The sequence below is a fragment of the Apteryx rowi genome, unplaced genomic scaffold, assembly GCF_003343035.1.
Source record: "Apteryx rowi isolate R43461 unplaced genomic scaffold, aptRow1 scaffold_214, whole genome shotgun sequence".
NCBI classification, from domain to species: Eukaryota; Metazoa; Chordata; class Aves; order Apterygiformes; family Apterygidae; genus Apteryx; species Apteryx rowi.
In genome coordinates, this window is record NW_020448464.1 from 184,840 (window position 1) to 200,009 (window position 15,170).

The 15,170-nt window shown below is 37.4% G+C and overlaps 1 protein-coding gene across 1 annotated transcript in view; it reads left to right on the plus strand.

The window, feature by feature from the left end:
• Nucleotides 1-15,170, plus strand: part of PCSK5 (proprotein convertase subtilisin/kexin type 5) — a 400,552-nt gene that overhangs the window by 156,584 nt on the left and 228,798 nt on the right. Inside the window, exon 2 of the mRNA XM_026064358.1 lies at nucleotides 10,354-10,458. Coding sequence (XP_025920143.1) covers nucleotides 10,354-10,458 — 105 coding nt within the window. The remainder of the gene's footprint in view (nucleotides 1-10,353; nucleotides 10,459-15,170) is intronic.

Here is a 15,170-nt window from a genome sequence, read left to right on the forward strand (position 1 = left end):
TTCCACATTAAGAAATTACTGAACTTCGGTAACCCTCTGTAGGATCCTCTTCGGAAACTGTTACTCTTATGAATAGTTGTTGCTCAAGTTGCTTTATCAAAATCATGGGATTACTTGTGGGAGTGGAGATTGCTTATGTAAATAATGGTTACAGGCAAACCTCACTTTACACAAATAATGTTAACTTTTGTACAGCTCCAGCACTGATCAAATAAGACAGGTGAATATATCAGCATCATGTCTGGTTCTGGCAAGTTTTCCCTGTATACGTATTCAGTTAAGCCTGCTGTACAGCTCTTAAATGTTCAGACTTTGATACAGTACAAAGTCAAAGAGGTATGTGGTAGATTCACCGTAAAAGAGCGTTGGATTTAGTACCTCCACACATCGCGTTGATGAACTTAGCTCAGTCCTAGATATTCCCATGAGTCACTTCTTTATTACTCTTCAATAAATCATATTGGTGATAGAGGAGGAAATTACTTAAATCAAGTCTCACGTGAAAGTCAGTTAAATGAAAACATTGTACTTACTATGACCAATAAGAGCTGAATTCAGATTTGTAAGACAAAGTACAGTGTGAAAAGGTTTATTGCTGGCAATATAAATGTTCACTGGAAACAGTATGACTACTGTAGGTCACTGCATTAGTCATTTTGAATGTTATAAACTCTCCTGCTATTAATGTGCTTAAGAGTTTTATATTGATGTTTAAATAACTGGATAGAGATATAACAGCATATCTAACTTGGTGCCCAGTTCTTAAATCTTTTACTTATACAACTGTTCCCATTAGATTTGATTTCCTTTGATTTATGCCTCTTAAATTCCATTAGCTTCAGCAGAGTTATTTCTGATTTATGGTTTTGTAAATGAGAAGAGACTTGATCCCAGTGGGACTGGGCAAATGTTTACAAGTTTCAGGATAGGGACCAGCGTCATTAAACATTTCATGATCAAGATTTAAAAGGAAATGAACATGAACCTTCTTTCCTGTGAAAGTTTCCTCATAGTAGTTTGTTAAAATGTAAAACCTATTTCTTAACTACCCATTACACTGTTTGCATGATTGAAGTCACAGTGTCAGAAACTTGTCAAGCCACATTCTTCTGCCATATTATAATCAGCTATCAGAGTACAAATGTGGAAAAAAAATAGTAATGCTTAGAGTTTCGAGTGGCTATTAATGTATGGAGTATGGCAGTTTTGTTTGCTGCTTGAATAAACATTCATGGTASTGCATTCATATCCATCCTCCTTCTCTTACTGTCATTTTACATTTGTTCAGTAATGCGACATGAAATAGAATTGAAAGTCAACAAAGTAGCGACAAAGCTCATTTCAGGTAATACTGAAATTTCAGGTAAATCATTTAGATATTTTACATCACAGAACAGTGAGTTAGTAAAGGGGAAAAAGATTTTAGAATGAAAGGGCAATTTGGTGGACTACTTGAAATGTTAAAGATATTTGTTTGCTATCCAGTACCTTCATTATGGGAGCTGTTTACTGAAGCAAACATTACTGCATTGCTTGACAGCTTCTTCACAAATACAAACAGCATTTGTTATGGCTTGAGCTTGCAATGGATGATGGTGTAGTACCGTGCTGAAGTCAGTTTAAATGTTGGAGAGAAAAAGTTTGTTCATATGGCAGAAAATAAATACATTGTTTGATGCACTCATTCTGTACTTACAGAAATAAGGTGGTGACTCACAGGACTTCACAAAAAGGGACATCAGCTATCAGTTTACCTTGCACTGCTTTGTATTTTGAAAAGAAACAATAGGAAAGATTAATAGGAAAGAAGACAGTAATTGATTTCCTTTTGAGAATTTCATGAAATGTTTAATGTTGCCCTGGAACTGAAAGCCCCTGATCACAGGTTGCTGAGCAACCTTGCATTGCTTTATTTGATAGGGACATGAACTTGCCAATTGCTGCAATGCCTCCTCAGGCAAAACTCTCCATGGCAAAGGGGCTGCAATTATTAAAGTCCTTAGTTGTACTCGGATTGTGAAATATCACATGATGGATGTGGAAATGACTTTCTTACCATCTCCCACCCAACCCATTTAAATTAATATGTTTGTTGGTAGACCAAACCTGCACTTCATAGGAAAACCTGCTCACAAAGAAAAGATGTTGCATCTGTGTTCATTAATTTTTATTTTCTTACTTGAGCAGTGTCCTTAAGGTTACAACCTGTTTGTCAGTTCAAGAGAGGAGGCAGATGAAAATGTTCCTTATTGACTTTAAAAGAATGAATTTAGGTACCATGGTCAGATTTCTTTTGATTTAGAGTGTTTGAATAATCAACATAGGGTCCAGATATCTTCCACTTCTTAATTTTTGTTCTTTCTTAACTACGCTGAGGACGTATTTTTATGTCCTCATCTCTAGGGAAGTGGTACCGTGTAGGAAGGACAATGTTTGGAGGATAGCAGAAGGCAGTACAGTTCAGACTCAAGGAGAGCTGTCAGCCTCTACCCTCCCCTGGCGACTGCAGCACATCCTTCTTCACAGAGCTGCAGCTGGAAGAAGGTGGGGCCCAGGCTCAGGCTCTGCTTTTTTTGCTGTTTTTGGAGGGAATATGTATTTACCACGGTCTTTTATGACCTGCAGTGGATCACCATTCTCTTCACTGCTCATCCATGCTAAGACTGAAACATTTCCACCTGGTCTCTATTCAGGCAGCTCTCTCTTGGCTTTACTGAACTGGTTGATGTTTTCAGGATTTGTCTTTGGCCTTGAAGATGAGTTTTTTTCTTATTCTGAGAGAAAGAGCATTGTTTGTGATTAAATATGATCAAGTGGGTAAGTGGTTTTATTTTAAAGAAAATCAGCTAACCTCTCTCTCCTCTCAGAACTCAATTAATCAGGCAGAAAGATCTTCATTCCAAAATTTACAGGATTTAAATGAATATAGAATCCCCCAAAGCTGCCACAGTCCTCCTTGGAAGGATTGTTCATCCTGTTTAGTAGGGTAGATTAAATGAATAATTCTTAGTGTGATTAAGCACGTATTAGAATAAAGCAATTGATACAGTTGTCGTTTATATCTTTTTAATATCTGAACTTATTTTATAAATTCCTACTATTTCATGAGAACTGTGACCTGTTTTCTGAATAAATGCTTTCCTCATCTTGCAAAGATACTTCTTCTAAAACAGTTGTGCTAAGGCCTCTGTGTTGAAGGTTGAAACATTATTCTTTTTGATGAAACAAAACATTTTATGTTGCTTTTTGGTTTTCAGGTTTCTTCTCTTTTTTCATGTAATTCCAAATGTTAAATACGGTTACCAAGAGAGCACTAAAGTGCTGGAATCCCCTAAAGCAGAATTTCATTTGATAGTATTTGTTTTAAATTACAACTGTACAAACTAATGTGTACGCAGAAGGTGTTGTCTAGGAAGGTTTATCCATTGTGTCCTGAACTTTTAAAAAGTAATTAAGCAATTATTAGCCCACCTTATTGCCCAGGTGAAAATTAATTTGTTTTATATTGCTAAGTATATTTTGTAATATATTTAGAATATTTCTCTATTTAGAGAAATAGAATATTTGAGATTTTAAAAATAGACTATTTCTAACTAGAGATTTTGAATTCTACATTTAAATTTAGCCTCTCCTTTAAATTAAATTTTAGTTTTAGTTTAGAATTGAGACTACCTGTACTTAGACTATATTCTGGAACAGAATAGAGGCCTATGAAAAGAAAACTTATTAGTATAATTACAGAGACAATCCAGAATAGAACATACAAACTCCTGTAAAAATTTTCCACTGTAAATTAAAATGTTCTTTTTATGTTCTTTTTTTAACCTGTATATTTACTTAATTTAGCTGCAGTTGTATTTTTCTGAGAATTTTAAAGATTCCTAATAGATGCATTAAGATGCAAATTCTCATTGAAATTTATGAAGTGACTTCGATAAAAATCTCAGCCTTAATACTGAATTAGAAAGATATCAAGAATTAAAATTGACCTTAGGGTCTTGTTACTTATTTTATTCTGAAAACCAAAGCACATGAAAAGTTAAAAGACTGGAGAGTTTATTTTGGGTTTTCCATTGAAACACTTAATGTGCTACATTATTTTAAAGTAAAGTGCAGCCGGATGTAAGCAGCAGTAATAACATTCTTACCTGAAAGCATGTAATGTAGAGCTACTTTATGTTAATGGTTCTGTTATTCATTTTAGAAATGAACTGGTTTGAAAAACCAAATTGTACTTTTCTAGTGCAAGGTAAGTGCCCAAACAAAATTTCTACATGCAAATGGCTGAAACACAGTGGAAATTTGCCAAAACAAACAAAAGAAGTCAGGAGTGGCAAATATTGATTCAGTAAAGTGTTATATATATTTTTTCCCATTTAAACAGGAGTGATAATTTCAAGGTAAAGCGTTAGTATATTCATTCCTAGAATGTGAAGAGGTGTACAGGCTGATTTATTTATATGAAAATTGTGATGTTTCTGTTGTAATAGACAGGTGGTTTAATTTATCTGGCTAGTTTGGTTTTTTGTTTGTTTTTCATATGTGTGTGGTTCAGAAGGGAATCTCCTCTTCTATTATTAGCAGCTGGCTGAACTCTTTTATCTTCCGGACCAAGGGTTTAAGGAACGGAGCAAGAACTCTGTATTACAGTATAGCTTTTTTACTAGTTGATGGCCATTAGCTTCTCATTTTATCTGGAATTTCCAGTTTCAGAAAAAAGATTGCAAGAAAGTTTAAGAAGTGGAACGGGAGTGGAGCGTTTGAGGTCAAGTCCAGCGTGTTCAGAGTGTCGCTGCTCAGAAATGGCGACTCTGGCAATGCATTGCAGAAGTATCTGTTCTCTGTAAAACAAACCCGAAAAGAAAGGAACGTGAGAGGAGCACAGATATGAATTGCCAGCTGAGTTTCAGCCTGCGTTGAGCACACATGGAGATACTTGCACAACTTGGACATCTAATTTGCATTAGCTAATTGGGGCTTAAAATAGAATGGAAAACTGGCTTACATGGGCATGTCAGCATAGTTTGAAATCAAGCTTTTAGAGTAGCCCAGGTTGAGTTTGAGGTGATAATTGTATTCCTACCCAAATTGCTTTAGTTTCGCTGCTGCTTTGGATTTTTTTAGTTAACTGAGTTTGGACACATTAAAAGTGCACTTTTTTTTTTCCCAGTAGTTGTTTCTTTAATGTACTGATTTAGAGCTTCTGTAAAACAGAGGTTAAATATCAGTATTTCCCTCCTTTAAACTAGTCATCAGAGTAGTATTATCTTGGAGCTGCAGTTCAAGACAAGACCACAGCATTCAGGAGTGCTAGCAGTTTCTGAGTTTTTCTATGCTATCTGCCTGTAGTAATCCAAGAAGCTGTTTTAACTCAGTGCAGGATATCGTAGGATATTAGCCCAAAAGGGGACTAGCAGAGAGTTTAAATATTTGGTTAGAAGCCTCTTCTTCAGAACTGGAATTTTAGGTTGAGTAAGTTCCTGAGAGCCTGTGCTTCTTCCTCCTAAATATTTCATTTACTGGTCTGTGCAAAAGCCCCAAATTGTCCAAAACTGAAAGTGGGCCACTCCTTTGCCTCACTGCAGTGTGCCCTGTGTAAGCAAACCTTATTTCTTTTGCATGACACGTAGTACAGCTTTGTGACCCCTAAATGCTGAGATCAGAACCCTGATTTTAAAACATTTACTGCTTCCTAAGTCTGCAGGGACAGCAGAAGGAAAAAGGGCAGCAATTTTCTATAGTATCATTGAGCCTGTTTTCACCTGTGGGTAACGATCGTGGCGCGGGCCAGTGTCGATCAGATGAAGGACTGTGGCCACACTTCCCTCGCATTTGTTACAGAGCGGTGTGCGTCAGAGGAACTTAAGCAGAATTGTAAGTCATGGGAATATTTGGTTCTGTCAGAAATAAAAATGCTTTGTGATACCAGGTGGGCTTCATTGGCATTTAATTTAGGAGAGAAAGTTCCCATAATCTCAACATATTCAGTTTCAGCATTTTCACCCTGAAACATTTGCATTTTTGTTTTGAAACATCGTTTCTGGTGTACTTTGTATCATGTGACAATGTTTTAAAGTTTGAAATACAGTTGAGGTATTTTTGTCAAAAGGAGATTATGAAAATCATCCTAATAAACTTTCGTCTTCTCTCTCTCTTCTTAGTGTCTTCTTCTTCTCTCTCTCGTTAGTATTTTCTTCTGTAAAGAATTTTAACACTTTAGAGACTTGTTCCAATTCTGAAAAGAAGTGAAAAGTCAGATCTTCAACCCGTTGTGAAATACACTTCTGTACCTAGTTATAGTGATTTATGTTCCAAGTCTGCACAGGGGTAACAGATCTGTGCTTTTTTGGCTCTTCCTAGCACTTTGTCAAGTTTAGAACTAGTAAAGAACTGGACCTGATCTTCCTTCCTTTCCCAATCCATTTTGGTCCAAAGTCGTTAAAGACAGGAGAAACAGGGACCTTAACGATACAGCCACCAGTTCACCAACTCGATAGCATGCCGCTTTCCATTCAGCCCAGGGGGAAAAAGTGTATTTTGCAGTCAAATGTGTAGGTAATTCGTCTATTCAAAAAATAGAAGAATTCTATTCAAAGAATAGAATAGAAGTTTTTTAGCTGTTAGATAAGAAACTGATGGAAAGCATCTCTTGAGCTGCTTCCCAATAACAAGTGCTTGAACAACTTCCTTGCTCATGTTCAGTTACATGAAAGTTTCAGTTGTAGTTTCAGAGTATATTTAGGTCAGTCTAGTGGTCATATGTGGATATTTAAGGCAACTTTAGCATTTGTATTTCCCTGAAGAGTTTATGAGGACAGTCATAGATGAAGGTAGATGAATTCATTCAGTCATTATATCCCAGACTATCTCAATACCGTTTCAGACTATAAAACTGTATAATGAAAAAGTATATTCCAATGACTAAGCATAGAAAGTTTGGCTCGTGTTTCATAGTTAATATCTTTAAAATTCACTCATTTTCTAAACCTTAAAAAGAAAAGAAGACCTAGTAAATATAAAATGAATGTATATACATGCATGTCTCGCTTTTCTGAGATTCCACTGCAATGTTATCAGATTATTATTTCCATGAGTTATTTTATCCTTGATTAAACATTTTATGATATTATTTAAATTTATGTATGTATTTATTTTAAATTTTCATTGATGAAGATTGCTTCCAGAGAGAGTAAATCCCTTCCCCTCCCCCCTGCTTGCTTTTGGCCAGGCAATTCCTCAGGAATGTTTCTCCATCTCTTTTTAAAGAAATCAGGTTCTCCAGGTCAAAAAGAAGATTACAAAGATTTCCCAAGGATAAAACAGCGAAATTGCCATCAGTCTCAAAGGTGGTTAGATCTGCAGTCTGGTGTTTCTGTCTTTGTATTGCTTTCCCTCTGAGAGTGCCTCTAAGACCTGGTAGTTAGAAGTATAAAAAACAATTTAACAAGAACATCCATAATGATAAGTTTTATTGTGCTATATTTTCATGATTTAACTATTCTCCAAGTGGTCCAAGGATTTGGAAGGTCTAAGTAAATTCCCATTAAGGGAAAAGAGGGCAATAAAATTTTTAATAACACTGGTGTTACCTTACTGTGAGAGGCACTGGCAGTTAGTGAATATGAATTAAATTCCATTTAAAAGATTTGGGATCCTTTAATTTTCCTGACAGCTTTGAAGTAAAGCTGTAGCTATCACCATTTTTATTAATTATTATTAATAGTTATTATTATTTGAAAACTGATGGTGCCTGGAAGACATGGCATTACAATTACCACACTTAATTCTAAGGGCTTATCCCTGTCTCCTGAGCATAAGGTCTCGGAGGGAGCACAACCGTTAAGCATTACCGAGCCTCAGAATTTTCCCCTTTGGTTGGAAGGTGTAGATAGCATGCAGCTCCCTGCCTGTGTGGGCAAGCCTCGGGGCTAAAACGTGCCTGGGGCTGGCCCCTCCGATCCCTTCTGCAGTGGCTAGTGCTGCTGGACGGTGGGACCTGCGGGAGCGCAATTAGGCCGTCCCCCAGCTACATGCGTTGAGCTCTGTCTGTTAAAATGTGTGTTTGTGTATACACGCACAGAGCAGTAAGTCTCTAATTCACACTAATGACAGCAAGGGGCATAAAAGCCTAACTTCTGCAGAGTGTTTCGGTGTGGTGGATATGCACACTACTGTTTTCCGAGGACTTAAAAGCTAAGAGTAACCTCACTTGCGTGTTGTGAGCCCATCAGCCCTGTTCGATGCTGCTGTTGAGCCCAGGCAGCACCTGGGAAGGGATGGGTTGTGCACCTTTGTCTCAGGGCAGCATTTGTGTCACCCATATTGGTGCTAACCTGGGGGCCAAATTTCAAGGATTTCTATAAATAGTAATGGTTTTTAAAAAGTGCAACATTGGCCTAGTATTTAGTGACATCCATTGTGCTACAGGTTGTTAAACTATCAGAATAAACTCTGATTAATCCCATCACTAGTGACGCAAAAACACAACTGCATACAATAATGTCCCAAATTTCCCTTTGGGCTGGCTAAATCAGCATGGAAAAGGCTTGTTTTTCTGGCTCATGCTGTGTCATGAATGGTCTGCCCATGGACAGACACCTGCATGTGCTTTGGCACCAGCTCTGACAACAGGGAAGCCGCAGAGGAGCGTGTGGAGGTGACCTGGGGACACTTGGGGTCCTGCGGCTCTTTGAGATGTCTGCAAGAAGACTTTCCCCATAGACTTAAATTCTTTTTTTTTTTTTTTTTACTGGGCGTGCACTTGGAAAGTGGAAAACAGGTTCATCTGAGGGACAGGATCACACTGCTTCCATCTGGATGGCCTCTCAGACAGAAGGCAGGCTGGAGATCCCTATTACAGTGTTAATGTGCTTCATTTAGGCTTAGTCAAACCAATTCCTGTTTCATTTATGGTAAATTGGCTTGGTTGAAATAAAGTTTTGGTATTTGACGTAAACTAAACATAAGTCACTCTTCCTGAAATGGAGCTATCGATAGACCTTTTTAGTTGTACTGATTGAAATTAGTATTTTAAATCCTGGTGCAGTTCTCCCCCTTAGATAAAATAATTTAAACTGAAGATTTTTTTTCAAAATATTCTCCCTCATTCCTCACTGCCCTTTATGTTTTTAAACTTTAAGATAAAATATTCAAGTGTTCCAATAACTTTCTATCAATATTTCATCTTAGGCAATTCTGATATTTTCTCAAGATTTGTGTTTTCTAATAGTCAAAAAGCAGATTCTTGGAGTTCCACAGTGGCTTATTTAAAATTCTCTTTGAACCTTTAATGTTAAACAGTCAAGTTTCCTACATATGTATTTTTATAGATACAAATTTAGAATATAGGATCTTTGAAGTTACAACTTCTCAGAATTGCTCCTACCTCTTTGGTGATTTCATTCAGAATTATTCTATTTTCTGAGGTCATTTGGAGTTACAACTTGAAATAACAGTAAGTTCAAATGGCCCTTTTTAGCTCATCATTAAAGAAACTTAAACTGAATTATTAAGTGTCTTACAAGATTTACAGTGCTTTAGAAGGCCAAATTCCAAATGGCTTGGGATGACATTGTTCCTAAAGACAAGGAGGCTGAATATTTGTATATGTGTGAAAGTAAAGTTTTAAGTTATGAATATGTAGGTATTAATGACACTAGATGGGGAAATTTCATTGTAAAATTGTGCAGACTGTCTTAGTTTGATATTTACGTTGCTACTGTGTACTGATGGGATGAATAAAAAGTATTTTTACTGCACTTGTGAAAGTTGCAATTTGGTATGGATTGAATTTTTACTTCTAGTAAGTTATTATACTGTGAAGTTATCATTTCCATCTTTCCTTCTTCTGCTTCTTTCTTGCCCACCTTCTGCGGAAAGAGAAGCCTATTCCTGGTGAATTGTTTGATGCTGTGGATGTCTTTTTTATAAGTAAATTATATAAATAACTGAATCCAGTGCCTTTTACAGTACATTTCCTTAAGCAAACTAGATGGAATGCTTTTTAATAACCGTATAGCCATTTGATGATTTTATACTTGCCATTTGAAGACAGTTTGGATGTAGATTGATATAGAATTACTTAAAATACTGCATATAAATTAAACATTAAAAAGGTAGATACAGACAGACTAAGCAGCTCAATTATAATCTTTGGTTGTGCAGTTACTGCCTCAAGGACACTCCATCCATTTCATATCATATGTCCTTCTTTTGAAAGATGATCACTGGGTTCAAGTAACATTTCAAGACAGCAGGAAATTGCATAATTTATAGACCTTTAAAAATGAAAACCATAAAACTGCTTTTCATAAATTAAATTTCCCTCTTTTTTTTTCTTTTCTTCCCTCGCAGATTGGAACACTGAAGGATTACTACCACTTTTACCATAGTAAAACAATTAAAAGGTCAGTTCTCTCAAGTAGAGGTATCCACAGCTTCATTTCAATGGAACCAAAGGTAAGAAAATCCACCTATGTGTCTGAGGCAAAAGCCTTTGCATTTTTTATATGAAATATCATACCAGGAGACATTCACCTGAATGGCATATAGCATTACAAGAACAGACATACTATCTGTTCGCTAAGGTTCTGCTTCCCATTAAAACGAAGCAAAGACAATACCATGCTATTAAGTATGTGCTGTTCTTAGAACGCAAGGTCCAGTGTTAATTATGGAGGAGTTGCAGTTTGGGAATTTTGTTAATGTACTAATAGGTATGCTTCTCTAAAAATCACAACTGTAATATTGGTGAGCGTTACCTTCTGCAAGTCAACCAGCTTTTGGAATGAAAATGAGCAATATAGAATGAAATCACTGTTCATATGAAGGTTTCTCTTGTTTGTGTTTGGTCTTTTTCTGGCCTTAAAGTGTGTGAGGGATTAAAGTAGGAATACTCTTCCATGGTCTTTTTGGCAGTTCCTATTGATCTTAATTTTAAGAGACCTCCCTCTGTTTGAACGATGCTGTCATACTGTCAGACTGTATATTATATAATAGGTAACTGGTAACATAATTTAGTTACTGATTTATAGTTGGTATAATATTGTCCTGCAGCTTTTGTTTTAATCCTTTAGTCCTTAAGTCTCCTTAAGTCCTAAAACACACTTTGGTCTTAATCCTTTAACTTCAATGGTTTGCACCTTCATCCCTGACTGCAGAATTGGATTTCTTGTGGTTCTCTTTGAGAAAGGAGGTTTGAAGAAGATTCCTTTAGCTTTTTGAATGTTGTTCAAGCAACTCCCTCCCCTACTAAAAAAACACAGTCCCCAGTGTTTTTCACTGGTTAAAACAGGGTCAGTCTTTTTTTAGTTGTTGAATTATGACCGTTGTCTGCGAAGGATTTGTGCTATCCTAAAACTTGACAAGGATTTAAGAAAAGTGGAAGTTATCAGCAAAAGACACGTTGAGTAGTGCACGTGTTTCTTGCAAGCTAAGCATCCTAGAGGAATACTGAAGGATACAGGAACACTTCTGTGGTCTGGAAAGCCACATTTAGGGCTGAAGTTCCTTCTGAGGAAGAAACAGGATGCAGGAAGTGCACACGGAGCATTTTCCCCCCTGTGTACATAGGGCTAAGCTGCTCAGATGTGTAGGGACCCGAGCAGCTCTTCTGAGTGGGATGTTTCAGGGATTTGTATGCAAATGGTCAGGGCCCAAACCTCTACTCCCACAAATGCTCAGACCTGCCATTTGCACACCCAGCTCTCCTCTGAGAGTAGGTGATGCTGCAAAGCAAGGGAAGGCATTCACGTCTGCCTCAGTACATCCAGTTTCCTACACGCATGGAGGTTGTGAAGCGATTTGCAAGCAGGTGCTCGAGCTGACAGGCACGTACCACCATAAACATTCCTGTTACGCCCACCTGCAGTATAGCCCTTCTGCATCTCTGGCAGACAGCCAAAGTCATGAGAGGCAGAGCACAGCAGAAAATCAGAGACATGATCTGTTTCACAGGGCCTTCCACCTTACACTATTTAGGCCTTGTCCCGTGTGTGGCACTCTGTGCTAGTGCCAGCACAGGAATCAAATCACTGAATTTCTGAACTGTTGTTAAATATCACTTTAATACTGAGTCGCTCTAGTGAGGGTTGTGCAAGGCACTCCAGCCTGTTAATGATTCTGTACCCAAAGAGAAGCCGAAAGTCTAATTCCTTGATGTAGCAGAAGTGCTTGTGGTTGACTTTGTGATTGCTCCACTGAATCTGGGCTAGGAAACTCTTGAGTGGCTGGAGACATGTCAAAATATGGGTATCAGTATTTGTAGACTAATGGCCATGTTGTCCTCAGTGTATATAATATTAAACGATCAGTACATTAAAGTAGACTTTCAGTTTAATTGTCTTGTGTAAGCTGGACCTTTTAAAAACAAGAGGTTTGATCTTAAAAAAGGCACATTGCATGGCTGTGAGAATTTTAAAGGACCAGTACTATATACTACTATATTTATGAGTGTCACTGTATCTAATGCCAATATTTGCAGCAGATTAGGTGGCATGTGTATTTGTGAACAAGGGAACACTAAGGTTTGTGTGCTTTCCAAATCATTTAATGATAGTTTATTTAATGCTTAAAAGCCTCTTCTGTTTAACATGTGCACCTAATTACTGTGATCTGTGGTTACTTCAGATATGGATTGCTAGTTTGTTCTTAATTTTATAAAATTTTAAATAATGGAACTTTCATTGGGTGGAAATTCATTATGTAAATAACCTGTATGTAATGGAGAAACCATTTTGAGATCTGGCATTTTTGAACTACTTGTGTGGACAGTGTTTGATTTCACTGTGTGAATTTAAAGGGAAAGATATATAGGTAATTAAATTGAAGATCTCTGTCTTGATTTTTTCTTCTAGAAATGGCTCTTCACATGATTTTAAACAATATGAATAGGCCCGACAGGGAACATAAATTGAAGATATATGTATTACACATTTTTACAATTGTCTCAGTATTAGATGAACATTGCTCTGCTTTTAAATGATAACAGTACAGGATATGCAGTATGACATAATTTTGTCCATTATCATCCACATCCTTGCCTCACAACTCTGGGGGTGGCCATTTAGAGGTGAAGTGAATTAAGCAGTTTTAAGAGGTGCAAAGGTCCAAGTGAGGTTCTAATGTCCCTAAAATATTTTGTCCTCTAGAAAATTTCAGACATAGCTTTCTGCACAGCATCTTTTCTAGTCCTGTATGTAGTTATGTGGTGCTTCCATTGTTGATAGAAACACAAAAATAAGAGAAGATTGTGGGTTTGAAGCAGAGATCAGTATTATGCGTCAAAGCTAAGCATTGAATGAAATCCATGGGTGGAAAAGACATTACATGAGTTTCTGATCTTTCCAGCTAATGTCGTGTTTGTGGGTGGCTGTTGGCAGGAGTCAGTGAAAATCCCATACCCTGAATTATGAGCCTTTCTTTAGCTCTTTAGAGTTTGCCCAGCAAAGTTATTTTGGTGGCGCTACTGTGCATGAGACAGGGGGAGGAGAAGCAAAAAGCAAGTGGTAAGATGGACAGAGTCAGTGCATTGTTGAAAGAGATCATGCAGCTCTAACTCAACTACTGAATAGTTGAGTTTCTTGCTGGTAGACCCTCCATTGAAATCAGACTGATAGAGCATTTAGAGGGGAGGGAATAAAGAGCTTGATGCACCTCTGGGTTTGCCCTAGTGGAGAAATGAAGAGATATGAAGTGGAAAAAATTGTCAAGTACAAGTGTGATCTCAGTATGTGATCTCACATCAATACAAAGCATAAGGAAAATCAGGTTGGGCTTTTCTATCACTGAAGAGATGACAGTTCCAGTGAAATGTCAGAAATGAAGCCTGTACTCATAGCAATGATACATGTAAGTTAAATGGACAGTACAGATGAGAAAGTTGTCTTTTCATGCAAGGTGCAGTTACTTGAAATGGGGAGTTTGTAGTGAGGGGCCATGATAATGAATTTGTGACTTACGTAGTGAAAAATGTTCCCCAAAATCAAATAGCATAAATGGCAAAGCAATAATCCCAGAAGAATGCAATTGTTAATATAATGCAGCTTTCAGATTGATAATATATTCAGAATGATGTATGTACAAGCTAAAATATGTTCCGTTTTGCTTATGAGGTCCCAGTATTTGCGTCACAAGAGAGATCTTAAAAAGAAATGTGGCCCATAGCAATGCTGCTAAATGTAAAATTAATAATTCAAGTTCCTGTGAAATCTCCCACTTACTAATGGGGAAAACATTTTGCAGCATTAGTGTTTGTCAGTTTGAACTATGATGCCATCTTACTTCTTTTTTTTTTTAATTCCTTTCAGATAGGTTTATTTGGGGTTTGAACTCCTGGTTCAAATCAGCTTCACGCATCCTTTAGAAACTGAAAATTTTCCAGTCTCACATCTATTAAAATAAGCAGTAAAACAACCTGATTTCAGCAAGATACCTTACTTGAGCAGGGTTTTGCTGAGATTTCATGCCATTGCCCCAGAGTCAGACTACCTGGGGAGAGCATTACTCCAGACAGACATTTACATTTTCCCCATCCTCACCTAACCACGCTCAGAGCAGGCCTGCATGATCTGGTGCATACAAGCCGTTAGTACCATGTATACAGCAGGAGCCTCACCACTGCCATAACAAGCTGAACAGAACTGGTGCTAGCAACACATAAAATCATAGCAAAAATATCTTTGAGGAGGCAAAACCAAATACTCAAGACTGTCCTCAAAGGAAAGGACCATAATGCCGGAAGCCCGTCCTTAATACTAGTAGGACATTGCGGGTGTTTGTGAGAGGGCAGAGGGAAGATGAACAGTAGCAACCACAAGTAAACATTTCATCACGTTGCTATGTAGCAGTGGTTATACCAGTTCATGTTGCTAAATAATATCCTGGCTTGATATGGGAGGCAGCTGGCTAAAGAGCAGGGAAAAGGATGGATTTCACCACAAGGTGATGGTCTTGCTTTGGCAAGGAATATGCCACTACTTGTGGAGTTTGCCTTTGGAGACAGAGAATGCGTTTTATCACCCCAGATCAGAATGCTCATTGCAAGTAAGGAGGAAGGTTAGATTTTTCATGCTAAGGTGTTCGTCAAGGTGTGTTTACCAATTATTTCCCAATTTAACTGTGCCAAGATGGGAGTATGAGGTTAAGTTAAAGACAAAATAAAACTTCAGCCA